The 27065-nt window shown below is 41.8% G+C and overlaps 2 protein-coding genes across 4 annotated transcripts in view; both read left to right on the top strand.

The window, feature by feature from the left end:
- Positions 1-2760: 2760 nt before the first annotated feature.
- On the top strand, positions 2761-10687 carry LOC121875280 (partitioning defective 6 homolog beta-like). The gene is made up of 5 exons (XM_042379742.1): positions 2761-2964; positions 5602-5827; positions 6129-6244; positions 6585-6851; positions 7613-10687. Exons 1-5 carry the CDS (start codon positions 2899-2901, stop codon positions 7883-7885), a joined length of 948 nt encoding a protein of 315 aa, XP_042235676.1. The 5' UTR covers positions 2761-2898; the 3' UTR covers positions 7886-10687.
- A 5068-nt stretch (positions 10688-15755) lies between these two features.
- Positions 15756-27065, top strand: part of LOC121875279 (integrin alpha-PS1-like) — a 116611-nt gene continuing 105301 nt past the window's right edge. For all 3 annotated transcript variants that reach the window (XM_042379740.1, XM_042379741.1, XM_042379739.1), the window contains exon 1: positions 15756-15983. In XM_042379740.1, the coding sequence (XP_042235674.1) occupies positions 15802-15983 (182 nt within the window). In that variant the 5' untranslated portion in view covers positions 15756-15801. The remainder of the gene's footprint in view (positions 15984-27065) is intronic.

Below are 27065 nucleotides of genomic sequence, written 5' to 3'. Positions count from 1 at the left end.
AGTAAGCTAGTTCACTCCACAAATAAGCTAGTAATGTTCTCTCTCTCTCTCCAAAAGTAAGCTAGTACACTCCACAAATAAGCTAGTAATGTTCTCTCTCTCTCTCCAAAAGTAAGCTAGTACACTCCACAAATAAGCTAGTAGTGTTCTCTCTCTCTCTCCAAAAGTAAGCTAGTACACTCCACAAATAAGCTAGTAGTGTTCTCTCTCTATCTATTAATTCCATTATCAAGGTTTTATTTATTTATTTTTTTTTTTTTTTTTACGGGGATTAGCCCACCTGGGCTGGTCACTCATCCACATCGGGGCCTGGGGGGCGAACATGTAGTAATAATAAAAATTATTATTATTATTCATAGTAAATAAAATTTATAATAAAAAATACAAAATTTGAAATAAAATAATAATGATAATAATAACAATTGTAATAATAAAAGAACCATAAAGAAATACGAAAGTGAAAAAGGGTCAAAAGTGAGAAACAGTATATGTACAGTATGTTGTGTTGTCAAAGTAAGAGAAACAATTGAGATCTGCAATTGTGTGTAAGTGAGGCAGAAAGTCAGATCAGCAACCTGGGACTTGGTCACATATGGCAGCAGAGTCTACCATTAGACAATGCATTATGCTTCCAAGATCTTCCCAGACGGTAGTACCTCCCTGTTTGGTAGCTGCCTACTACAGTATCTAGAAGAAAAAATTGTGTTTTCTTTTAAAATGTATGTATATTTTTTGCTAAGGAACTTTTGTGTTGTATGAATACAATTGCCTGTACACTGTAGGCTATAATTTGTGTTTTGTTTCCAAAACTGCAACTGCAAATCAAACCTACTGTATATCCGCCTATTTTACTGTTATGTTAATAAAACGTTTGCTAAAAAAAGTGAATGAAAAATAAAAAGGGTATCCTTTTACATAGCCTTATCTTGACATACTTGCTCGCCCCCCCCCCCCTATCCATGAACATATATGGCACTGGATCAGCGCCATCTACATTTAGTGTGACACTCCAAGGTAATTTACATGATATGCGGGAGTAATAGTTATTTCCTAAAGTGGCAGTGCCGACCACACAGGAAACTGTATATACTCCCAAGACCTACCTACATCATCTATACTCATGCTGTACTGTATAACTGCAGTTTATAAACATGCTTATCTAATTGTTATCTGTATGACAACTTTACTAAAAAAATAATATTATTATCAAAGTATAAATTAAACCACTTGAATAAATCTGAAATACAACATACCTACAGTGAGAAGAACATTGGGTGGGAATGACACCCGGCAGCCGTTCCCTCCAGCCTCCAGGTACGGGAGGTAAGAGTCTCCCTCCCGCCAAAATCCCTGTACGAATTGTACAATTAAAAAAAGTCCAACCTTGATCCTATATACAAATTTTAATAAAAAAATAGGGTAAATTAAATTATCTACTGATAAAAAAAATTAAATGAAGAAAAGTAGCATGAAAAAAAAATATATATATCACGAGAACTGTACTCCAAATTATTCAGCTTTGTCAAAAATAGTGCTGCCAACTTTACTGGCCAAACGTGGTTGCTAACATTTCTGATATAATTATGTGCTCAATTATACAAAAATATTCAAATTTAGTAACAAAACATTTCTATAGAAGAATAATAGAATGATTATCAAGTCAAAGTAAATTTTGTGTATACCTGCACTGTCAATGTACATTGTATATCTGTAACGCCACTATGCACATTGTAGGCTATAACTGTACTGTCTACGTACGATATAGGCTATACCTGCACTATTTATATGCACGATGATTCAATGTAAACTTAAATATAGATTTTACTGGATATATATCTATCAAATTTGAAGATGGGGAAGACTGTGTGAGGGAGACCAAGTACACTTCTTTTTTTTTCTTCTTTTTCTACCCGGGCACAGGTCACTGACCCACCTCGGGGACTGGGGGGCGAAAATGTAATAATAATAATAATAATAATAATAATAATAATAATAATAATAATAATAATAATAATAAAGAAATACAAAAATGATAAAAAAGATCAAGTGAGAAACAATAAATGTACTGTATGTTGTGTTGTCAATAGTAAGAGAAACAATTAAGACCTGCAATTGTGTGTAAATGAAGCAGAAAGTCAGATCACCAACCTGGGACTTGGTCACATATGGCAGCAGGGTCTACCATGGACAATACATTATGCTTCCAATATCTTCCCAGGCGGTAGTACCTCCCTGTCTGGTAGCTGCCTGCTACCTTTATCCTCTTCGCCACTTCTTATCGCCTGATATAATTGTGGAGAAAATAATATATTTTTATTAATAGGCCACAATATGTGTTGCACGTTTACTAATATTTCCTAATGTATAACTATGTTTGAAGCTCCCGCTCACTGTAAGTTCTCCGCCCGTTATCTTAACCCCAAAACTAATTTTCGAAATATAAATATTTTGTCCTATTTATCTATCAATATTTACCTAGTATGACTTCCATGATTATCTTAAAGTTATTTCGACATAATTTTATTAAATATATGTTGACTTACACACTTATCTGTGGATAAAACCAGCATTCGTCTCACAGCAATATTAGAATATCTCTTACTGTGTAATACAAATTAAAATATGGAGTTAAGGACAAATAACCTCTACAACAATGTTCTTTACTTCAAATGATATGTCTCCCAAATGTTAGTTTTGTTGAGAAGGAAAGGTAAGAATGACTTTGGAGCGAGACACAACAACAGGTGCTCGTGACGTCATTGTTCCTACTAGTGTTTGTGAAATCCAAAACAAGAGTCAACCAGCAGCCGAAAATGCGCTTTAAAATGTAAAAATCACCCAATTTACCCATAGTGGCGTTATTTTGACCAACTGGACAATACTACGAGTTAATTGAAGATGTCCAGGAGTTGTAAAGCGCAGACGAGAGCCACTCAGAGTACACTGATAGAAGTTAAGAGTAAGGTAAGTGGCAGCGACACTCTGACTCACCTCACCATAACTTATTACTTATGTTCACTATTTTTTTTTACTTGTTCTCCTCGCCTTTATTACCTATTAAAGAGTAAGGTGGGTGACGACGACACACTATATTCCGGCATTAATATTCTTTACCCCTACTCGTGTTCACATGGTTTATTTGACAAGTGTGTTTGTGTCACTTAACTTTGACACGTTCACGTAACTATTAATTTTATTTTTATGATCTTTACTTTGACTCCCCATAACTGCAGTATTTTATTTATATTGTCTTTCACTAATAACCACTTATTTTATTACCCGGGTGTCTGTCTGTTATCAGCAGGGTGTGGGGTGGACCAGGGGGGTGCCGTAGATAGGAGCCCATACATAAATTGGTATTTGCTCCGTAAAATGGTTATACAAGTTCATGTAACTTTAGCATTACACAGACAGTACAGGTATACAGTGAACACAGACAGTACAGGTATACAGTGAACACAGACAGTACAGGTATACAGTGAACACAGACAGTACAGGTATACAGTGAACACAGACAGTACAGGTATACAGTGAACACAGACAGTACAGGTATACAGTGAACACAGACAGTACAGGTATACAGTGAACACAGACAGTACAAGACAGTACAGGTATACAGTGAACACAGACAGTACAGGTATACAGTGAACACAGACAGTACAGGTATACAGTGAACACAGACAGTACAGGTATACAGTGAACACAGACAGTACAGGTATACAGTGAACACAGACAGTACAGGTATACAGTGAACACAGACAGTACAGGTATACAGTGAACACAGACAGTACAGGTATACAGTGAACACAGACAGTACAGGTATACAGTGAACACAGACAGTACAACTGTACAGTCAACACAGACAGTACAAGTAATAATAAATAAATAATGGTTGCCCCTCGTGTACGGGGATGGCCGGCCCAAGGGCCACCTAGGCGTGAATTTGTTTAAGGTGTAGAAGCTGTCGCCAACACAACAACCACACCCTGAGTTAACGAGCTGCACGACCCAGTGTTTAAGGTGTAGAAGCTGTCGCCAACACAACAACCACACCTTGAGTTAATGAGCTGCACGACCCAGTGTTTAAGGTGTAGAAGCTGTCGCCAACACAACAACCACACCCTGAGTTAATGAGCTGCATGACCCAGTGTTTAAGGTGTAGAAGCTGTCGCCAACACAACAACCACACCCTGAGTTAATGAGCTGCATGACCCAGTGTTTAAGGTGTAGAAGCTGTCGCCAACACAACAACCACACCCTGAGTTAACGAGCTGCATGACCCAGTGTTTAAGGTGTAGAAGCTGTCGCCAACACAACAACCACACCCTGAGTTAATGAGCTGCACGACCCAGTGTTTAAGGTGTAGAAGCTGTCGCCAACACAACAACCACACCTTGAGTTAATGAGCTGCACGACCCAGTGTTTAAGGTGTAGAAGCCGTCACCAACACAACAACCACACCCTGAGTTAATGAGCTGCACGACCCAGTGTTTAAGGTGTAGAAGCTGTCGCCAACACAACAACCACACCCTGAGTTAACGAGCTGCATGATCCAGTGTCAAGGAATAGTCCGAGAAGACCGGACAACTCATCAACTGCACTGGCTAACCTTTACCCCGGAACACCATCAGCAAATCGATTAACATCCAGGTTCCTAATTACTGCTGTGTAGACAGGCAAATGGCATAAAGAAACTTACCAATAGTTTCACCCTGCCCGGGGATCGAACCTGAGTCCCCTCACTTGCGAGGCGAGCATGCTGACCATTAAACCACAGGTCGCCATGACAAGTATACAGTGAACACAGCCGGTATACAGTGAACGGAGGTATGTGCAATCCTCAAAGAATCAAGACATGCTCAAGGGAAAAATGGAATGATTGGGATTACTGTATTTGTTTTTGATAAATTTAATAAAACTTTTATAATGCAACAAGGAACGAGGAATGCTTGTGGGTATAACCAGCAACTGTAGATTATTTTTGTATTGAAGACTACATCTTTCTTACTTCAATAAAATCCCAAACATGATGGAATGTCAACTTTGTCTTGAACACTTCCTTAATCAACATCCACTCTCAACATCCCACATACACCATTTTCACTGTTACACGACAACCATTTCATATACACGAGCACTCGGGGACTGTTACTTAATATGACTTATCAGAGATAAGATGAACCACCCTAACCTACATATCCTAGGATGGAAGTACATTATTTTTGGTTAGGTATACTGTACACATGTTCATATGGAAAGTGCGAAGAAGTGTTCGGTTGCTACCAGATCAAGCACTACAAATATTATTGGCTTTACATGGCAGATAAAAGCCCTTTATTTACAACAAGAAATACAAAAACTGCAAATACAGTAGTAAGTGCAGCAGTAAGTGAAGATCCCCCCGCCCTGCCCAAGCTTATTTCACTTGATATAATGAAATGCCCTAATGCTAACCTTACCTAATTTAACTCTCAAGGTAATGTTAGGATGTTTAATCATAGGTAAAATAAGCTGCAAGGGTGGGGATGAATATTGAGGTGTTTTGGTGATGTTGGGAATATACTGTTCCTCTGGTTTCTTATAAGAATTATTTTTGGACAGTTTGATGCAGAGTTCCGGCGCTTCAGTGTCGAGCGGGACAAGTATGAAAAGCTGGAGGACTTCCGTAGTTTAGTTGAGGAACTACACAGATTAGCCAACATAGCCTTTGTGTTGGCCTACACAGACCCTCGTGATGGTGACCTCCTTCCCATCACCAATGACGACAACTTCAGAAAGGCCCTCCAGTGTGCCCGTCCATTACTCAAGATCATCGTCCAACACAAGGGTGAGTGTGTTTTGGTGTTTCTGTTGCTATTATCAACATGAGGATAAACTGTGATACATTACTATACTGCAATGTTCTGCTTGTATAAATTTACTGGAAATTATATATAATTTATTTGTGTGTAATTTTTTTCTGTTGTGTGGTGTTATGTACAATTTGAGGTGGTGTAACACTTGCCAATTTGACTTTACCCAATTCTCCCATTTTTAAGCATTGTGATTTGTAGCGCAATAAATTTTAATTTTGTCTGTACAGTATTGTATATGTATGGATTAAGAATGTGGATATTTATCATTTGCAGGGAGCTTGGAACACTTACCAAATGGCTCCAACCATAGAATATCCAGCATTCTCTCACCATTTGTAACGCAGCACCGGAACAAGTTATCCATATCCTATCCTCAAGATTTCAGACAGGTATGTTTACCTCATTTGGGATAACCACAGCGGCTTTAAGTGTGTGTGGGTGTATTGCATTTACGTAAAAAAAAATTTAGTGGCTCTTCAAATTACATAAAATGTGAATTATTGTTTTACTGTATCTTGCAAATTGTTTTTGATAACTGGTAATGACTACTAATTACTGTATGGGTATCAGTTATTGCATCATATTGGTTTACAGTACCTGTATTGTGTAATAAGTGTACGACTGACCCACATCTCACTTCATGCGTTAGCCAGCAAAAGTTAATGAAAATTTTCATCACAAAATACCCTCTTGCATGTGCTTAGTTTTTAATTTGAATTATACAAACAGGTGGCGGCCATCATCGACGTGGATGTGGTGCCAGAGGTTTGTAGAAGAGTACGGCTACTGAAGCACGGGTCAGACAAGCCACTTGGGTTTTACATCCGTGATGGTACTAGTGTGAGAGTCACGCCCCATGGCCTGGAGAGAGTCCCAGGTATCTTTATATCCCGTCTGGTGCCTGGAGGGTTGGCCGAGAGCACCGGTCTCTTAGCAGTCAACGATGAGGTTCTGGAGGTGAACGGGATTGAAGTAAATGGTAAAACCCTAGACCAGGTTAGTGATAGTCTGTCTGTTTACTGTTTCTTATTTCTCTGGTTTGTGGGCTGAATCAGGGGAGACAGAAACCTCAAAAAAGGGAGGAAATAGTGAGGAATGAATTGTGCAAAAAGTGAGAAGTACAACAAAAGTGTACTGTAAAGTAAATGTGAATATATATTTGTAGAAATTTTATATTAAATGTGTAGTGAAGGCAAAGGTGATAGAGTATAAGTTGAAGGCGTTGACACTTTCTCCTGTGGGATAAATATATAACAGATAAAAATGACAGTAAGAATCATAGTTTTAGCGAATCTCTTTTGTTATATTTTACTCAATGACCTTCAGTTAATTTATTTACTGCTACAGTGTTTGGAAGTCTTGGGTTACTTAATTTTTGGATCGCATGAAGATGAGACCCCTGACCTTATTTCACCTCCTGGTATCTGTTAAGTTAGGTTAGTACTGTAGTCAATCTTAAGGTGGAATAAGCTGGGGGGATTAATCTTCCTGTAATTCGATTTTTTCTACCTCTGATAATCTCTACTGGGATTTAGGGACACAAACTCCAGAGAAGGAGGGAAAATGGTAAGGAATCAGTATTGTTGCAAGACAAGTACTGGTACAGAAAATGACAAATTACCAAGTAGAAATATTCTGCATTGAGTTGTTCACATTGTCACAACACTCTTAACCATTCCACTGTACATACTAAGTAAATCTTGGGGATTAGGTTAGGTTGGGACCCATTTGACTTGTAACCTCTTATTGTTATTCAGGTGACAGATATGATGGTGGCCAACAGCAGCAACTTGATCATTACGGTAAAACCCGCCAACCAAAGGACACAGTCACACACTCCTCGTCGAGGTTCCTTTTCACGCAATTCAGCCATGTCGTCTGGATCACAACAGTCACACCAGTCAGTCTCAGATGAGGACCGCTATGACCAGGATGAGATACGAGATCTTACCGCTGGCGACTCCCTCACTGACGCCCCACTTACACATGCCACGCAACCCTGTAAAGATGAAGGAGTCTTGCATCTTTAATTTAAATAAACTATATATATTTTTAGATTGATATGTAGATATTCTTCTAAAACTTTCAAATTATCTGTACAAAAATTTTTACTGAAAGTTGTTGATCATTACTGTATTGGAATTAAGATCGATTTGCTGTATAGATTTCGGGGAATTGCAGAGTGACACCTTAAAAAGAAATGTGAAATTCATAAATTTTTTTCACCATTGGAATGAACAAAGGCAACTTTTGTGCGGCCTTTGTTTTGTCATCATCAACGGCGATATGTTTCATCCCCAGCCCACCGTCACTGATTGTTTGTTTTATGAGAGAATAAGCTTCACATAATCCACAAGTATAAGTGCCTATAGATAATCTGTAATGTGTCTTTATTCCATTGCCTTATGGGTTAAGGTAACAATAAATTAGTTATAGTTTACTGTCCAGAAGAGATATTGCTGCAGGTTAAATGATCCTCAGACTAGGTGTTGTGGTATTATAACTGTGCCTTTATGTGCAAAATGTGAATATCAAAAGAGAAGTGACCACCTCCTACTTCACAATGCTGTACATACATTCTCATTGTTTACTCTCAAATTCAAAGTAATTCTCGTGTATAAAAGGTGAGAAGAAAGTCTCGTAATAAGTGAGTGTCGAACCATGGTAAGAGTATATGTCTAGTTGTCCAGATTTAGCAAGTTGCCAAGCATGTTAGGAACACTGGCAGTAGCTGGGGTGTTTCCTCCTGCCACATGCTGTAAAACCTGAGTATGTTAAATTTGGGAGTGAAAATATTGCTTTCTGAAGGGGTTCCAACTTATAGGTGAGATAAAACACAGGAAAATATTCTTGTCAGTCCTAAGAAGCTGAGAAAACTTGATCCATAAAAGGTTAGTTTGGTTGACACTGTACAGTATGCCAAAAGGAAATGCTGGTCATAAAAGTTGTGTCATTTACTGTTCAATAAATAATGTAATTGCTTATCATTAACATTGTTTATTAGTTTTAAAACTTCTTAGAATGTCCGTTTTTATATCTATATCACCTCAGTAATATTTGACTGACATTTACCTACAATTAATTTTATATTAAAATATTTTTCACTTATGGTTCACTAGTACTGTGTTCATGCTTTAACCACAGCTTTTAGATCAATTTTCTGGCAGATTTAAATTAAGTGGTGTTGTCAAATCCCAGAATATTCTGATGAAAATTGTCCCCCCCCGACTGATTTGTGGTCAAATCCACTCTTACTCAGGTACTTACTGTATATTTTGGGAGGAGTCACAGGGAAAGGCTTATGGACAACTTTTGACTATTCTTAGGTGTCCAGTAATGTACAATTTCACTCTTGCTTTGGTGGTAGTGTCCATTTTTTTTAGTTTGTTTTAGGATTGTATTACATTCCAAAATTCTTTCAACTTGCAGTTGTTGTTTTTAAGAAAATGTATAATCAATTCAGATTAGCTTTAACTTGCTGCTAAGATTTACTCCTTCTGTCAATTGTATATACACTTTTGTGCACATGGTACCTTTAATGAGGTAGAGGAGACGTCATTGTATGTCTTCCACATCTTGTAATATCTTTATTGTGTTGCTATGTTCACATATCTAATGGTTGTCACTCATCTTCCTTTTTTTTTATTAAGAGAAGTATTGGAACTATATGTGCACCCTGAAAGCCTCCAGCAGAAGGCTTCATGTGCATCCTGAAAACCTTCAGGAAAATGTTTCGTTTGTGCACCAACTGCTGTGTTGACCACTGCGGTGAATTCTTGTGCATATTTCAAACAATCATGTTCATACATATACTGTAGTACTTATCTTGAATTTTCAGTTTTATAGAATAGTACGGCCAGGATGGATGGAATCATTTTAAGGCAACTAAAGTATGGGAGGAGTCTCACATACCCTGAATCAGATGGTGTTTACATGCCCTACAGTGTACTGTACAGTATACCTGTACACTGCTGGGAGTGTATCTCACACACCCTTTGGTTTCCAGCTCAATAATGGCAGCTGCAACTGGCTTGGATAAAGGAACTTTGAATATTAATTAAAAGACTTTGAAAAATTTAGTGAATGGACCAGGATGAATGTTAAAGAAAGGGGGAAATTTATTCCAAGGTGTTATTGGACTTAAAAGATAAATGCCAAAGAAGCTGAGTTAGTGTTGTGAGTGAGAACATCAGGCCAGGGTTGGAAAGTTGCTATGCTGTGAGATGTTAATTTGAGTTGTTTGGGTAAGTGTGAGAATTTTTAGAACATCAAGAGTAAAGCTGTATTTCTACATTCCGTCCCTAATAAAGTGTATTATCGATGCAATATAGATATATTTTTCTCTCGATTGAACACGTTGATTTGTGGCGTTTAGTTAGCGGCCGGCAGCCTCAGGACTTGTATGCCCTTGATGGGGTCAGTTTGACTTCATTGTTATCTGGTGATTAGTGCTAGTATTGTTAACATTACTAAAGTTGTTGTAGATTATTATCAACTACCATAATGATCTGGTGCGTCATGTGGCGAGCATTCAGCGTGCATGATCAGTGTTGCCATCCATTTATAATGGAGGATTTTACTTCCATAGTGATAAATATATAAGTGAACCTATAAGCTACTCCTTGTTGATTGTACTTAAAAAACAATAATATTTAAGAAAAACTTGGAGTGCTGACAATAGTTCAGAAGCATTCCAAGAGACAAACAATATATTCAGTATATTTTAAAAGTATATTGTGTCATCAGCTCTTCCATACACAGGTATCTCTGTATTGTGATTATGTTGCTGATGTTTTTATTTTATTATTTTACAAAATACACTTCCTCATATACAATGAGTTTGCTTTTATCCTTCGTGAGTTCCAGTTTTGTTGATGCTATAATGTAATTGGATCATATGTTGATTAATATTAATACTACTTTGCTGTCACTTGGATTCGAGTATGACTCCTACAATGATATGAGTTATTTAGGATGTCACCTTCATTGGTGAGCTTTGAGGTGACTCAAGAAGCTGATATGGGACCAGCAGAGTCGTTCACAGATATTGCACATGTAGAAGGCTACATCTATTGCAGGAGGGGTGGTGGCAGTCTTCCCGGAGCTGGCGTTTGTCTGCCCTGGTATGCAGTCGGGTTAACTCAAAAGTATTGACACCTTCTTGTGTGGTGCTCCTCCAAGCATTACGATGTGGAGTAATCGACTCCCAGGTGAGGGGGTCAATTTGGCACTTTTCAGGTTTATCTTTCCTTGTACCTTTTCAGTTGCCCACCAGCATTACGATTACTATTCGTTAGGTGACTGTCCCCGTCACCACCCGTCCGTCGCCATAGGACTTTTGGGGGTATAGGGGTTTTGATGATGAGAAATATGATGAGCTGGATGATGGCTGCACGTGAGTTAATTTATGTGGTAAGGCAGGAGCGCAGACTGCAACCACACATCTTAGCCCTCTTCCTAATTCAGTGGTGCAAGTGTTGCAAAGACTGGGGAGAGGGAGAGTTGCAATGGGCTGCCGATAGCCCAGTTTGGTGGGTTTCGCCTTAGTAGCCTGTCCATCATGCATTGCCTTTGTCCGCCGGTGTAGTTGTTGGGTTCCCATGGTGGTTACCTCTTCTGCCTACACCCCGTTGGGGTCTTGTTGGGGATCTGTAAGCATGTCTGCCTGCTGCGGGGCTCCACCACAGATTTTTCGTTCGGGGTTTACTCCCGTAGTGTCTACCAAGGTTAATCCGTAAGGCAGTGGGCCAGTGGTTGGCAGGCGCCAGGACGTGTCCACATGCCAGTGGGCCTATGCGCGCCGTCCCTCTGGGGCCCATTGCTGCTTTGAGATCCCATGCTGGTCTAGCCTGGGCCCACGAGGCACCCAGTTACCTGTGTTACCACAAGGAGGCCAGCAGGAGTGTTGATGGTGAAGAGGCTGTTTACTGGCAGGGGAAGACTTATGCAAGTTGCGTCCCTGTTCGCCACGAGAGCTAGCCAGTGGCGGTAGCTGAAAGCGAGAGGAAGCAAGCAGTGCTTGCACCTTAACACTAACATAATGCTGTCACACTAGATGCATTACACCACACTACAAGCTGGTGGTGTTATGGTTATACTACTGGTACTGACTCACACCGGATACCAATCACATAATTCCCCTTCATAGATGATGTGAGCCAGGGACCAAATGGACAACAGATCCAGTATGACAACCACTCCACCACCGCACCCTATCATCAGACACCTATGAGTCAACCTCCACCATTGCTATTATAGAATATCCCATCAAGAAAGCGAATTATATTACCTGGGATCATTAGTCCAGCACGATAGCTATTACAGGTAAATTTGGGATCACATGAAAATTAACCACCCCAGCTTATAAACTAGGGTGTCTAATCATCAGGTGAAATAAGCTGGGGTGTCTAATCTTTAGGTGAAATAAGCTGGGGTGTCTAATCTTCAGGTGAAATAAGCTGGGGTGTCTAATCTTCAGGTGAAATAAGCTAGGGTGTCTAATCATCAGGTGAAATAAGCTGGGGTGTCTAATCTTCAGGTCATCCTATATCTGCGCCACAGTCAGACGTAGGCAATCCTTATAAATATCTTCACTACTTGACACAAATATTTACCTTCCTGAACCTTTCCCCTTCCGTGTTCTAGGCTAATATATGTGGATTAAGCTGGGGGTCTATTAAATGTATTAAGCTGGGTGTCTGGGGTCTATTGAATATTTTAAGCTGGGGGTCTGGGGTCCACTGAAACTATAAAGCTGGGGGTCTGGGGTCAAATGAAACTATTAAGCTGGGAGACTGGGTCCACTGAAACTATTAATCTGGGGTCTAGGGTCCACTGAAACTATTAAGCTGGGAGTCTGGGGTCCACTGAAACTAATAAGCTGTGAGTCGGGTCCACTGAAACTATAAAGCTGGGAGTCTGAGGTCCACTGAAACTATTAATCTGGGGTCTGGGGTCCACTGAAACTATTAAGCTGGGAGTCTGGGGTCCACTGAAACTAATAAGCTGTGAGTCGGGTCCACTGAAACTATAAAGCTGTGAGTCGGGTCCACTGAAACTATAAAGCTGGGAGTCTGAGGTCCATTGAAACTATTAAGCTGGGAGTCTGGGGTCGGTCAATATAAGCTAGTCGCAGTGTACAATAATAACAGCATACGACACGGTAACATAGCCAACAAGGTACAGTACACTCGCATAACTAATAAAGAAAAAAGTCATAATTAATTAACTAAAAACACATCTGCCTAATTATTTCACTAAAAAAGTACAACTACATAATTAATGAGCTAAAAAAAGGCTATTGTGTCGAATTAACACAAGGATGTTCGTCAAGTGCAGGAACCAGGCCAATCTACAGTAGAGTGCAGAAGGGCGGATAAAGTGTTCCAGAGTCGGAATGCGAAGGTGGCCAAGTCCAAGGCTTTCTACCGTTAAGCAAAATCGAAGTTAAAGACACGTGTGGGCGTATGAGACCTGAGACTTGAAGACAGTAGTTATACTGGACAAGACGGAGACGTTAAATATTTTTTTCCACCGTGATCACAAGAGAGGATGTAAACAAATTCTCTACGTTTGGGGGTAGACGGTTTGATACAGCGCTAACGCACATTGTGTTCTCAGAAGAGGGTATTTGAAACAAACTGTCAAAGCTATAGGTACATAAAAGCCCCGGCTCTGACAGCGTGCATCCCAGATTGTTAGATAGTTGTGTATCAAGCTTGCTGAGCCCCTTGAAATCCTGTTCTGCAGATGCATGGACGGGCAAAAGATCCCCAAGTGAACAATTGGAAAATGGCATATGTGAGTCGTGTAAGTAAACAAGATCACCACTCCACAAATAGTTATAGACCGATGAGCTTGACCATCAAAGTACTAGAGATGCCAAGATAGAACAGCTACTACGAAACAACCTTGTAAAGGACTGCCAACACGGTTTTATGTCGGGACGCTGGTGCTTGACGCAAATACTTCAGATAGCTGGATTGATGATACGTGCCTAGCGTGGATCATGACCGCAAGCAGTGTGTGGTGATTAATGGCAGCAAATCGTCATGTGTACCCGTTACATGAGGTGTACCATAAGCCAGAGTGCTGGGACCGTTGCTGCCACATAGTATACACTCCTCCAGACAAATGTTTGCGGACGACGCTAAGTTATTAATGGAAATTTAGAACCAAACGGACTGTGAAGCGCTACAGGAAGATCTCTGTCGGCTTCAGGAGTGGTCAAAGGAATGGCTGTGAAGGTTCATCGTCACGTAGTAGGATGCACCTAAGGAGGCGTAACACATGTCCCAACGGCACGAAGAAACATCATTAACTGAGACCAAATGTGTGTGTGTGTTCTCGGACCATTGTGAGGTGAATCAAGTGAATAAGATAATGGGTCACATACTCTAGTAACGCTCTTCAAAGGTGAGATGCGTTCCCGTCTGGAGTACTGTCGCCCCCAACTGGTCCCCGAAATGTGCCAGAGACTACCAATTGATTGAAAATGTCCAAAAGAAAACCACCAGATTGAAACTTGCACTCCCGCACCCCAGGTACCCAGAGAGATTAGAACGCCTAATATAAATCTATAGACACCTCAGAGAACAACACTCAGTCGAGTGGTCATACCTGGAACTAACAGACACCCGCCCACCTAGAGGTTACAGCCACAGGTTGAAGAGGCAATACGCTCAGAAAACTGTCAAGTCGAACTTTTTGAGGGAGAGAAAGTTGTGAACTCTTAAAATAATCTACCAGAGAGTATTGTGGCAGCACTGAGTGTGTGCTCATTCAAGACCAGACTTGACAAACACTGGCGCAGATACGGATACATTCTGGAGCCAGTACGTGCCCTCTATATACTTGCCAACAGTGCGTAACAGAGACGTGACCGATCGCCCAGGTGGCTAACAGGTCCATCAGTGGTGAAAAGGATAAAGTAAGATTACCATCTGCAGAAGCTTAACAAAAATAAACTCTTACGCGTGTTAGAATATTAAGATGGACGAAGGATGCTCCCTCATCTTATAAGTGAGGCAAGACTTATTATACAACCTGACTCTTGGAAGCGTCCCCGCGTCATAGGCTGCCTCAAGGTGGTCAAGGTGTTCCCAGAAGGCGTATGACTCCCCCGGATAAGCAAGATGAGATATACAAGTGGGTTTTTGGTAAACTCTTAATAAATTATCTAGGTTAATGTGCCATAGTTGTAACCATTTAAGTGTTATTCTACCTGTGTTGTACACCTCAATGACCATGTTAAGTGGTTGTTAAGGTAGGTAAGTTAAGGCATAGCCATTATGACGTCATTAGGTGGGGTTATTGTGCCTCTATACTTAAATCTGTGCTGGCAGTCATAAGCTGAACAAAGTTTCTGAATTTGTTAGACATTACTGTAACCACATGGTCATTAATGTCCATGTATTTTGTACCCGATTCGATACAGATACTAACATTTGTGATGAGAGTGACTGCACGGGATTACAGTACCCACACCACATTATATACCTGCATCTGTGCTTGTAGTGGCACAGTTTACCTAAGGATGCTGTCACCACACGAGCATTGAATACAGCGTTTGTACTTCATACTCGAATCTGTTCATGTCCTTATAGTGCATATCTGCTGCTGGGTTGGGACTGTAACCATCACTGTACCTTTGCTGTAAGTTTTGGTCCTCTGGTCTATTCTTAATCCAGCATCAGACCCCGCCTCTGATACAGCCGCCACACCTCACCTCCTCTCCTGACGGTTCTCACCTAATTCTCAACTTACACTCATGTTTCTCTATAAAGTTTCTGAATTCATTTGCTGTGGAATCTTGTAGTTCTGAGAAGTGAACGTGTGTGGGATAGCGTTCACTGGCAACTCATTTGCCCTCAGCTCAGCGCCTCCTCCTCACTCCTCAGTCCTTAGTTACTTTTGAGAGGTGAGGGGTGAGGGACACGCGCTCACCATGGCGGTCCCCGTGCGATTACTCTTATTATCACACTTTCTGTGTTTCCTGAATTTAGTGTTGGCGTTTAACCTGGAGCCAAGGATCCCCATTGTCAAGACGGGTGAGCCCACAACCCACTTCGGGTACACAGTAGCCCAACACCAGAGCATCTTGGACGGAGATTACCGCAGAACGTCTTGGTGAGTGTGTGTGTGAGTGGAGTACAAGTGTGAGAAAGAGAGAAAGTGCGTGCGTGTGTGAGTGTGTGTGTGTGTGTGTGTGTGTGTGTGAATTTTTTTTTAATTTGCCACGTACAGCAGCTAGTTTATTGTGCACCCCATACTCATCCCGTGACCGGTAGCGCAAAAGTATTACAGAGTAGAGTTCACAAAGGGTGTGTATAACAGACCCCCGTGGTCAGGATATTAAGAGTATTTCAAATACATTGTTTAGTTCTGTACAAAGAGGGTGGGTAACTTATTCACAACTGCGTGAGTACAGGCGTGTGAGGCCGCACACTTTGTTATTCACATTTGCGGAGAAGTATTCAAGCACATTGTGTGTCAGGTTCTATACACGGGAAATAATATAGCTACCGAGTGAAAAAAAGTTGATACGATTTTAATATGTCGGCTATCTAGCCATTAGAGATAAAGTGTGGCGCCATTTCACACATAGTGTGCTTGGAGCAGTCTAGGACGTAGTGTTGGAGTGTGTGGCCATATGTCTGGCCACACACTTCACATTTAGTTGAGGGATATACTGCCACAAGTGCTTATATCGAATGTAGGAAAAATGGCACAGGAGAAAAAAAAGGCATAATCATAAGACTAGCAAAAATGGAACATTAAGTTTTATTGACATGTTTTCGCAAAAATTTTATAACCTAATCTAACCTAACCTACCCTACCCTAATCTACCCTAACTTAACCTAACCTATGCACGCCGTAGCTCATTATCTCGTTTGTGATTCGTGAGCTCCAAGTGAAATTTGTTGTGCCATTTTTCCCCGTATGAAAATTATGCCATTTTTTACAGTGCCAATTTTTCCGAGTACCCTTGTATCCTAACCTCAGTCTACCGGTTACAGCATATTGTAATCTAGTGATCTTTGCTCCATATACCTACATGTTTCACTTGATACATCTCATCATGGTAAACAATGGACTGCACTTCTCTACTTGCCTTAAATTCATCAACAAGTTCTCTTTTGATTACAGTTTTAAGGGATCTTTTAGACAGACCCAGATTGTATTCAACAGTGTTAGACGCGAGTTTGGTGAGGGCATCAACTCTGTCATGTTCTGAGGCCTATGTGAGAGGGGATCAACAACAGTTTGATCTTGACAAGGTACCGTAGATCTTGACAAGGTACCGTAGATCTTGACAAGGTACCGTAGATCTTGACAAGGTACCGTAGATCTTGACAAGGTACCGTACGCATATTGTGTCTGGCTTCAGAGACCAGCGCGTGACAACTTAAGCTGAGGGTGTCAAGGGCAAGTAGTGAGGATAGGGAGTCAGTGATGATGAGACTCTCAGTGACAGTAGTTTCAGTAAATTTAATGGTGTGAGTATGGCAGCTAATTCATTTGTAGAGTGGACTACCGGTTGTTAATGAGAGAGAGAGAGAGAGAGAGAGAGAGAGAGAGAGAGAGAGAGAGAGAGAGAGAGAGAGAGTGTGTGTGTGTGTGTGTGTGTGTGTGTGTAATTGTACTTATAAACAGTTGTCAGTGAGGTACAATAATTCTACTTTATAAACAAACATCAAGACGTATAACTTTGCACAGTTAATGAGCAGATCATCACAGGAGCCACCCGGCCTTGCAACCATAACCACACATAAATTAGGTCAGGAAAGGGGGCGAGGTAATTCATGTCAAAATTACGTCATCGTTTCCGCTACAATTACGTCACCGTTCCCACCAAAATTACGTCATATATCCCGTCAAAATTACGTCATCGTTCCCACCAAAATTACATCATATATCCCGCCAAAATTACGTCACCGTTCCCGCCAAAATCACATCCTCATCATCATAATAAACAACAAGACGGGTCCTCCTCCTCAACCCTGACACCATTCACAAACAACTCTGCCTAAACTATGTTGACATCTTTACCATGTAGGTCAAACTCAACACAGTGCTATTAATAACGCTTAAGCTTAGTCTCAACACCATATTGTGATATTAAAACGCTAAGTTTACTCTGAACGCCATACTGTGATATTAAAACATTTAAGCTTAGTCTGAACGTTATACTATGATAATAAACGTTTAAGCTTACTCTGAACGCCATACTGTGATATTAAAACATTTAAGCTTACTCTGAATGTCATATTCTGATATTAAAACGCTTAAACTGAGTCTGAACGCAATACTGTGATATTAAAACATTTAAGCTTAGTCTGAATGTCATACTCTGATATTAAAACGTTTAAGCTGAGTCTGATCGCCATACTGTAATATCTCAACGTTTAAGCTTCATTTTGAACGCTGTACGGTTAAAGTTCCCAAATCGATACCTTAGCATTCTGGTGGTTAAGGTTAGGTTAGGTTAGGTAATTTTCAAGTGGTTAATATCCCAATGTCCAACACCATTAACCACATCGATACCGGAACATTATCCTCTGCTCTCTCTCTCTCTCTTTATCAGTTAATATTACACATTATTCATCTTTCTACGTTACATTGACCAACATTATAACTTTATCCTCTCTCTCTTTCTCTCTCTAACTTTATCCTCTCTCTCTCTAACTTTATCCTCTCTCTCTCTCTAAGTTTATCCTCTCTCTCTAACTTTACCCTCTCTCTGTCTCTCGTCCCCCCCTCTCTCTCTAACTTTACCCTCTCTCTCTCTCTCTCTCTCTCTCTCTCTCTCTCTCTCTAACTTTACCCCTCTCTCTCTCTCTCTCTCTCTCTCTCTCTCTCTCTCTCTCTCTCTCTCTCTCTCTCTAACTTTACCCTCTCTCTCTCTCTCTCTCTAACTTTACCCTCTCTCTTTCTCTCGTCCCCCTTCTCTCTCTCTCTCTAACTTTATCCTCTCTCTCTCTCTCTTACATCATAACTTTCTTTCTCTTTATCAATTCTTTCCTCTCACTATTCGTCTCTCTACTTTAAAGTGACCAACGGCAAGTAACGGAATCCTGGACAATAACGGGTAATAACAGAAACAGTAACGGCTGCGATTAATTAGTTAAGGCAATTAGCTGAGGGGAAAGGCGGTGGGTTGGGCTCCATGTTTCTTCCCCATCAGAGAACACAACTTAACCTAACCTGAGGAGGAGAAGGGAGGAGAAGGGGGAGAAGGAGGGGAGGAAGAGAAGATAGAGGAGAAGGAGAAGAGGAAGAGAAGATGGAGGAGGAGGAGAAGTTAGAAGAAGAGGGGGAGGATAATGAGAAGGAAAAGGTAGTGGAGGCGGAGGATCATAAGAGAAAGGGAGGAAGAGGTAGAGGAAGTAGAGGTATGTAAGCCACGTCCTCTCACCAGACCTTCCTCACAATCGTCATTTTCCAGTGTTCTTGTAGGAGGGGATGAGAGATGCTGACAAGACGTACCTCAAGCCATCAACAATGACCTCAATACAGCTGAGGTCGACCCCTGACATCAGTATCGCTGAGGTCGACTCAACTGCCAGCACTACATCAGCTGTGTCGGACCACAAGTTTACTGTCGCAAAAATTCGTTTCGATTTTTTTTTTTACTCATGTGAAGAGGGACGACTGTGTGTGTGTGTGTGTGTGTGTGTGTGTGTGTGTGTGTGTGTGTGTGTGTGTGTGTAATAAAAATAATAATTAACGGTATATTGAAAGAGCATGGCAGCCAAAATGCTGAAAATATAGTTACATAATGGGGGGATGGGTCTCTTGATTGACAAATTATATACAAGTAACATAAGTGATACAAATATGATATATAATGACTAGGTGGGGAGAAGGTCATACTACAGGGCATTTCAACATAGTGACAGTGCAAAAAGGTCAACCACACTGGTTGACTACAAGTTGTTGATAATTTTTACAATGGTTGGGACTGGGCTGTTCTTATAACGATCAGTACGCGCTAGTATGGGCTGGATGCGGTTGTGGTGTCGAACAGCAATTCTCGGGGAGGGATCTCAGGTGTGTGTGTGGAGAAGGCAGGTGTCTGGCAGGTGGAAACAGAAGGTGTCATCTGGCACCAGCTGGCGTGTACGGTATAGCAAAGATGACGGACCACTGAACACTCCTCCCAACCTTACTACACCCTTAACCACGCTAACCTGCCCCCTACCCACCCAAGGTAACGTTAATCTTCAGGTGATGTGTTGTGATGTGTTGCATATACACCTGTGGCACGTGACCCGATGTATATGAGTACCGGGTATATACATATGTTGAGAGGAATAATAAATGTTTACTGTGTGTAATCTCCAGTGTTTATGTGCCTTGATGTTTACTCTCGCTGCCAATGCCGGACTTTAACACGTCGTACGGCTGGCTAGATCAAAATACGAAGGCAGACGTCATCACCCAGAACCAACCATACGACCAAGCCGCCTCAGCCGTCGGCACGCTCAAACAGCCGCTTCTAATTTATGGATTACCATTAGTGTATGCAAATTTGTTCTTTAAGGCGTTTATAAAAAAAACAGATTTTTTTATTTGGTTGTTCTTTTACACTTGAGATCACCTGGAAATTCACTCCCTAGGTTTATGTCACCTGATCATTAACAGTAAACTACCCTAACCTAACCCTTCAAGTAGCGTTAAGGGCATTAATCGCCAGGTGAAATAAGGGTACTACTATAGCGTGCGGTCTACAAGATATTTAGGTTAGGTTAAATTAGGTGAGGTTAGGTAAGGTTAAGTTAGATAGCTAGAGTAGCACCGAAATAAGCATGTGGGGAGGGTGGCTATTCTTCAGGTGTCCCCAATATCGTCAAGACAGAGGCACAGTGAACCAGGATATTTACACGAGATGTCCACTAACACCCTGACCTTCAGCCTCTGATATAAAGATTTGCAGATAGTGGCAGAGGCTGTGTGTGTGTGTGTGTGTGTGTGTGTGTGTGTGTGTGTGTGTGTGTGTGTGTGTGTGTGTGTGTGTTAAGATAAGTGGCTAAGGCAGAGCTTTGTGTGTGCATGTTAAGTGCTGCAGCAGGGCTGTGTGTGTGTGTGTGTGTGTGTGTGTGTGCGCGCGCGCGTCTGTGTTAAGATAAGTGGTTAAGGCAGAGGCTGTGTGTACGTGTGTGTATGTAGTGAGAATGATGGCGACCTGTGATGTAATGGGTAGCATGCTCGCCTCGCAAGCGAGTGGACCCAGGTTCGATCCCCGGGCAAGGTGAAACTATGGGCAAGTTTCTTTACACCATTTGCCTCTGTCTACCCAGCAGTAATGGGGACTTGGATGTTAGTCGATTTGCGGATCGTGTTCCGGGGTAATGGTTAGCCAGTGCAGTTGGCGAGTTGTCCGGTCTATTCATTGACACTGGGTCATGCAGCTCGTTAACTTAGGTTCTGGAGCAATCGTCTTTAAAGGATGGCCCTAGTGTTATTTCAGACAGTTATCGAGTTTGAAGGATGAACATATTGTATTTCAGAGAGAACAATGAATTAACCCTTTGAGTACAATGAATTACTCCCTTGAGTACAATGAGTTAATTCCCTTGAGTACGATGACTTAATCCCTTTGAGTAAAATTAATTAACCCTTTGAGTACAATGACAACCCTTTGAATACGATGATTTAACCCCAATGAGGGTGATGACAGCCCCTCGAGTACGATGAAGTCAGGGCTGAACAAAGGGGACATTACAAAGGTACTCAAACTATCCAACCAGGAGGGAACTCGTAACAATGGTTTTAAATTAGACAAATTTAGATTTAGGCGCGAAATAGGTAAACATTGGATTGGAAATAGACTAGTGGATGAGTGGAACAAGTTACCAAACATCATCATTAACTCGAATACACTGGATAGCTTCAAACACAGGTTGGATGGATATGTGAGCAATAGGGGTTGGGTGTAAACGGGACTGCCCAGTATGGACCAATAGGCCAGCTGCAGTTTCCTCCATTCTTATGTTCTTATGACTTATTGCGATCTGCAGCCTTAACCTCCTTGAGTACAATGAGTTAACCCCCTCAATTGAGTACGATGACTTAACACACTGCAATACGTAGTACAAGTTGATTACAGTGACACGACTAATTGAACACAGCTGTGAGGTCTAGCGTGGAAGCTAAGACTTATTGAACGCTGCATTAGGACCTCAGCCATTGAAACACTAAAGCTAAGACTTATTGAACGCTGCATTAGGACCTCAGCCATTGAAACACTATAAGCTAAGACTTATTGAACGCTGCATTAGGACCTCAGCCATTGAAACACTAAAGCTAAGACTTATTGAACGCTGCATTAGGACCTCAGCCATTGAAACACTAAAGCTAAGACTTATTGAACGCTGCATTAGGACCTCAGCCATTGAAACACTAAAGCTAAGACTTATTGAACGCTGCATTAGGACCTCAGCCATTGAAACACTAAAGCTAAGACTTATTCAACGCTGCATTAGGACCTCAGCCATTGAAACACTAAAGCTAAGACTTATTCAACGCTGCATTAGGACCTCAGCCATTGAAACACTAAAGCTAAGACTTATTCAACGCTCACTTAAGACTCTGATCAACGAAACACCTAAAAAAAGAAACATAACAAAAAATAACTAAATGAATAAATCAATAAACAAATAAATAAACCAGAACAATAATGAACAGCAAGACTTACTGACACAGCTGATGTAAAATACTGGCAGTAAATGTCCCAGAAGAAATTATAATTGTAATAAGCAAAGTCAACATTACGTGCAGTAGACGGCCCAGACCTTACCAGATGGTCAGTGGTGGTGGCGGGTTGAGGTGGTGGGTTGAGGGCTTGTGGTGGTGGGTTGAGAAGTTGTGGTGGTGGGTTGAGAAGTTGTGGTGGCGGGTTGAGGGCTTGTGGTGGTGGGTTGAGGGCTTGTGGTGGTGGGTTGAGGGCTTGTGGTGGTGGGTTGAGAAGTTGTGGTGGTGGGTTGAAAAAGTTGTGGTGGTGGGTTGAAGTTGTGGTGGTGGGTTGAGGCTTGTGGTGTGAGATGGAGTTGAAGTTGTGGTGGTGGAGTTGAAAAGTTGTGGTGGTGGGTTGAAAAGTTGTGGTGGGTTGAGAAGTTGTGGTGGTGTGTTGAAGTTGTGGTGGTGGGTTGATGACTTGGTGGTGGGTTGAGGGTGTGGTGGTGGGTTGAAAAATTGTGGTGGGTTGAAGTTGTGGTGGGTTGAAGTTGTGGTGGTCTGTTGAAGTTGTGGTGGTGGGTTGATGACTTGTGGTGGTGGGTTGAAGTTGTGGTGTGTGTTGAGAAGTTGTGGTGGTGTTGAAGTTGTGGTGGTGCTGGTTGAAAAGTTGTGGTGGGTTGGTTGTGAGGTGGTGTGTTGAAGTTGTGGTGGTGGGTTGATGAAGCTTGTGGTGGTGGGTTGAGAAGTTGTGGTGGTGGGTTGAAAAGTTGTGGTGGGTTGAGAAGTTGTGGTGGTGGGTTGAGAAGTTGTGGTGGTGGGTTGAGAAGTTGTGGTGGCGGGTTGAGGGCTTGTGGTGGTGGGTTGAGGGCTTGTGGTGGTGGGTTGAGAAGTTGTGGTGGTGGGTTTATAGAGTTGTGTTGGTGGGTTGAGGACTTATTGTGGTGAGATAAGAACTGATTGTGGTAGAACAGAACCGATTGTGGTTGAACAGATGTCGGGTGTGGTGGTAGGAGAGGTGCCGGTGTGGTGGTAGAAGGAACAGCTGTGGGTGAGGCAGGAGGAGAGAGGTAGTGAAAGTACCCACGTGGGCGAGACACCCACACACACACACACACACACACACTCATACATGCACTGTTGCAACACACAATGGCACCTCTCCTATACGACCCCCGAAGCTAAGTGAAGCTACCTTGACCTGACCCTATGTTCCTCTTGACCTGACCCAATGTCCCTGGGGTCAATAATCTATCTGACACGTATTTATGACACTAGTATATGTCCCTGGGGTCAATAATCTACCTGACACTAATTTATGACACGAGTATATGTCCCTGGGGTCAATAATCTACCTGACACTAATTTATGACACGAGTATATGTCCCTGGGGTCAATAATCTACCTGACACTAATTTATGACACGAGTTTATGTCCCTGGGGTCAATAATCTATATGATGCTCAATTAGGACACCAACCCATATCCTAGAGGTCAGTACTGTACCTAACACTTATTTGAAACACTAAAATATGCCCCCGAGGACATTATTTTACCAGGCATGAGTTTGGGACATCGTGAGGAGTTATGCCATAGAGTCATATAGACAATAAGCTGTTTCTTGGGACACCGGTGTGATGTCCTTGGGTCAATCTTCTCCTACATGTGTCCAAATATTTAAGGACACCTCATTGTGGCATGTTCCAAGGGTTAATACAGTAATATTATTTAACATGAAGTGAAGATAGTAAAAGTAAAAGTAGAAAAGGTGAACGTGTGTGTGTGGGTAAAATGTCACCAGTATGAGTCGTTCATAGGTATGTGACTGACCTAATGTCCACAGATACATGACCCTCATAAAAGCTCCGTGTGTGTGAGTGTAAATATGGCGTCTTACAGGTGAAGGTGGGCTGGGTTGTATTATTATTATTATTATTATTATTATTATCATTATTATTATTATTATTATCGCTACTACTACTATTAACATAATATTATTTGTAATAGTAATAGCACTAGCCACTTCCCGTTAAACTTGGTAAAAACAGAACTCACTTTTACACTTCTCACAGTAGCATAAAGACCAACCACACCTGGCTGCACCACTCACTCATATATAAACAACATAACCACTTGGGTGTAGTTAAGAAGAATGGCTCCTATTGTACATGTGTGTTTGTGTGTAATGTGATGATAATAGATACAGGGAAGCGAGAGAGGGGGGAGGGAGGTCAGTGAGTGGGGAGGTCAGTGAGAGGGAGAGAAAGGTTTCCTACGATGATGGTGGGAGTCGTGATGGTGGTGGTGGAGGAGATAGGAGTGGTGGTGCTGGTGGTGGTGGAGGAGATAGGAGTGGTGGTGGTGGTGGTAGTGGACACAGGAGTGGTGGAGGAAGTAGGAGTGACAGGAGTGATGGTGGTAGTGGAGGTAGGAGGTGGGTGTGTGGGCAGAGTCAAGGTTGTGGTCGGTGTGGTGAACGTTCAGTTAGTGAGAGGACCTGGACACACACACACACACACACACACACACACACACACACATACATGGTGGTGTACCCGGCCTTGGTTCCGGGGGTGTCCTTCTGAAACTGTAGCTTATTTCACCTGAAGATTAACCCCCCTAGCTTATTTCACCTGAAGATTAACCCCCCTAGCTTATTTCACCTGAAGATTAACCCTCCTAGCTTATTTCACCTGAATATTAACCCTCCTAGCTTATTTCACCTGGAATATAACTTCCTAGCTTATTTCACCTGAATATTAACCTCCTAGCTTATTTCACCCGAAGATTAAACCCTAGCTTCACCTGAAGATTAACCCTCTAGCTTATTTTTCAATTGAAGATTAACCCCAGCTTATTTCACCTAAGATAACCTCCTATTGGTTTCAATACCTGAAGATTAACCTCCTAGCTTATTTCACCTGAAGATTAACCCTCCTAGCTTATTTTCCTCACCAGAATATTAACCTCCTAGCTTATTTCAATCGGGAAGATTAAACCCCTAGCTTATTTCACCTGAAGATTAACTCAATATTTTTCACCTGAATATTAACCTCCTAGCTTATTTTCCAACCGAAGATTAACCCTCCTAGCTTATTTCACCTGAATATTAACCTCCTAGCTTATTTCACCTGAAGATTAACCCTCCTAGCTTATTTCACCTGAATATTAACCCTCCTAGCTTATTTCACCTGAAGATTAAACCCCCTAGCTTATTTCACCTGGCGATTCGCTCGGTTATCTATATGAACTGGGGCCTACCAGGGTTGGGGGTCCAGGTTTAGATGACCCCTATCAGTCGTCACCGTGAAGAGAGACGATCAGAGACCCAGGTGAGAGAGGCTAGGGGTCGGAGGTCAGCTGTGGTGAGGTCAGGCCAGCGCGTGACCTGACTCACGCCGGGTGGGGGGAGGCGGTCAACACAATGGCTCAGATGAAATAATCGGTTGAAGTCTGTCTCTCTCTTACCTTCTCTCTCTCACACACTCTCTCTCTCTCTCTTTGACACATATGTATGCCTCCACACTCTCACACATACACACAGATACATACACAGTCTCCCTCACCACACATTCTCTCTCTCTTACACACATACACACATTCTCTCTCTCTTACACACAGTCTCTCTCTCTTACACACATACACACAGTCTCTCTCTCTTACACACATACACACAGTCTCTCTTACACACATACACACATTCTCTCTTACACGCATACACACATTCTCTCTCTCTTACACACATACACACATTCTCTCTCTCTACACACACATTCTCTCTCTCATCCCCATCACCCAAGACAGTGTTGATTTTCACAGCTGTTTGGGCTAACTAAACGAGGTGAGGAGGGTAGCTTTGACGTGTCCCTGTAGAGGTGTTTAGGGTGATGGTGCAACAGATGGTGGTGATAGTGTAGATGGTGTAGTGATGCAGGTGGTGGTGGTGGTGGTGTAGATGGTAGTGTGATAAAGGTAGTAGATGGTGTGATGCAGGTGGTGGTGGTGTAGATGGTGTAGTGATGCAGGTGGTGGTAGTGATGGTGTAGTGATGCAGGTGGTGGTAGTGATGGTGTAGTGATGCAGGTGGTGGTGGTGTAGATGGTAGTGTGAAAAAGGTAGTGCTGTAGATGGTGTAGTGATGCAGGTGTGGTAGTGGTGGTGTAGTGATGCAGGTGGTGGTGGTGTAGATGGTAGTGTGATAAAGGTAGTGCTGTAGATATTGTAGTGATGCAGGTGGTGGTGGTGTAAATGGTAGTGGTGCAGATGGTGGTGGTGTAATTCACGTAGTAAACAGGTGGGTTCCTTGCAAGAGTCACACCTGGCGTCATGGCTATATCTGACTGACACACACACACAGGTTCCTAGATCATTAATCATTATAATATACAGAATTCTTTTAATTATTTCTACCTCTTGTTGTTGATCTTATTGTTCTTTTCCTCCTTCCTGTCTTCTTCTCTCCTTCTCCTATCCTGTCTCCCTGAGTTATCTGTTCTCCCTCTCTCCTCCATCCTTCCTCTCGATCTCACTCCCA

This window comes from Homarus americanus, unplaced genomic scaffold (assembly GCF_018991925.1).
Source record: "Homarus americanus isolate GMGI-L3 unplaced genomic scaffold, GMGI_Hamer_2.0 scaffold56241, whole genome shotgun sequence".
NCBI lineage: Eukaryota > Metazoa > Arthropoda > Malacostraca > Decapoda > Nephropidae > Homarus > Homarus americanus.
The sequence above is the reverse complement of the archived record's forward strand: the minus strand, read 5'-3'. Positions and strand labels throughout refer to the sequence as shown.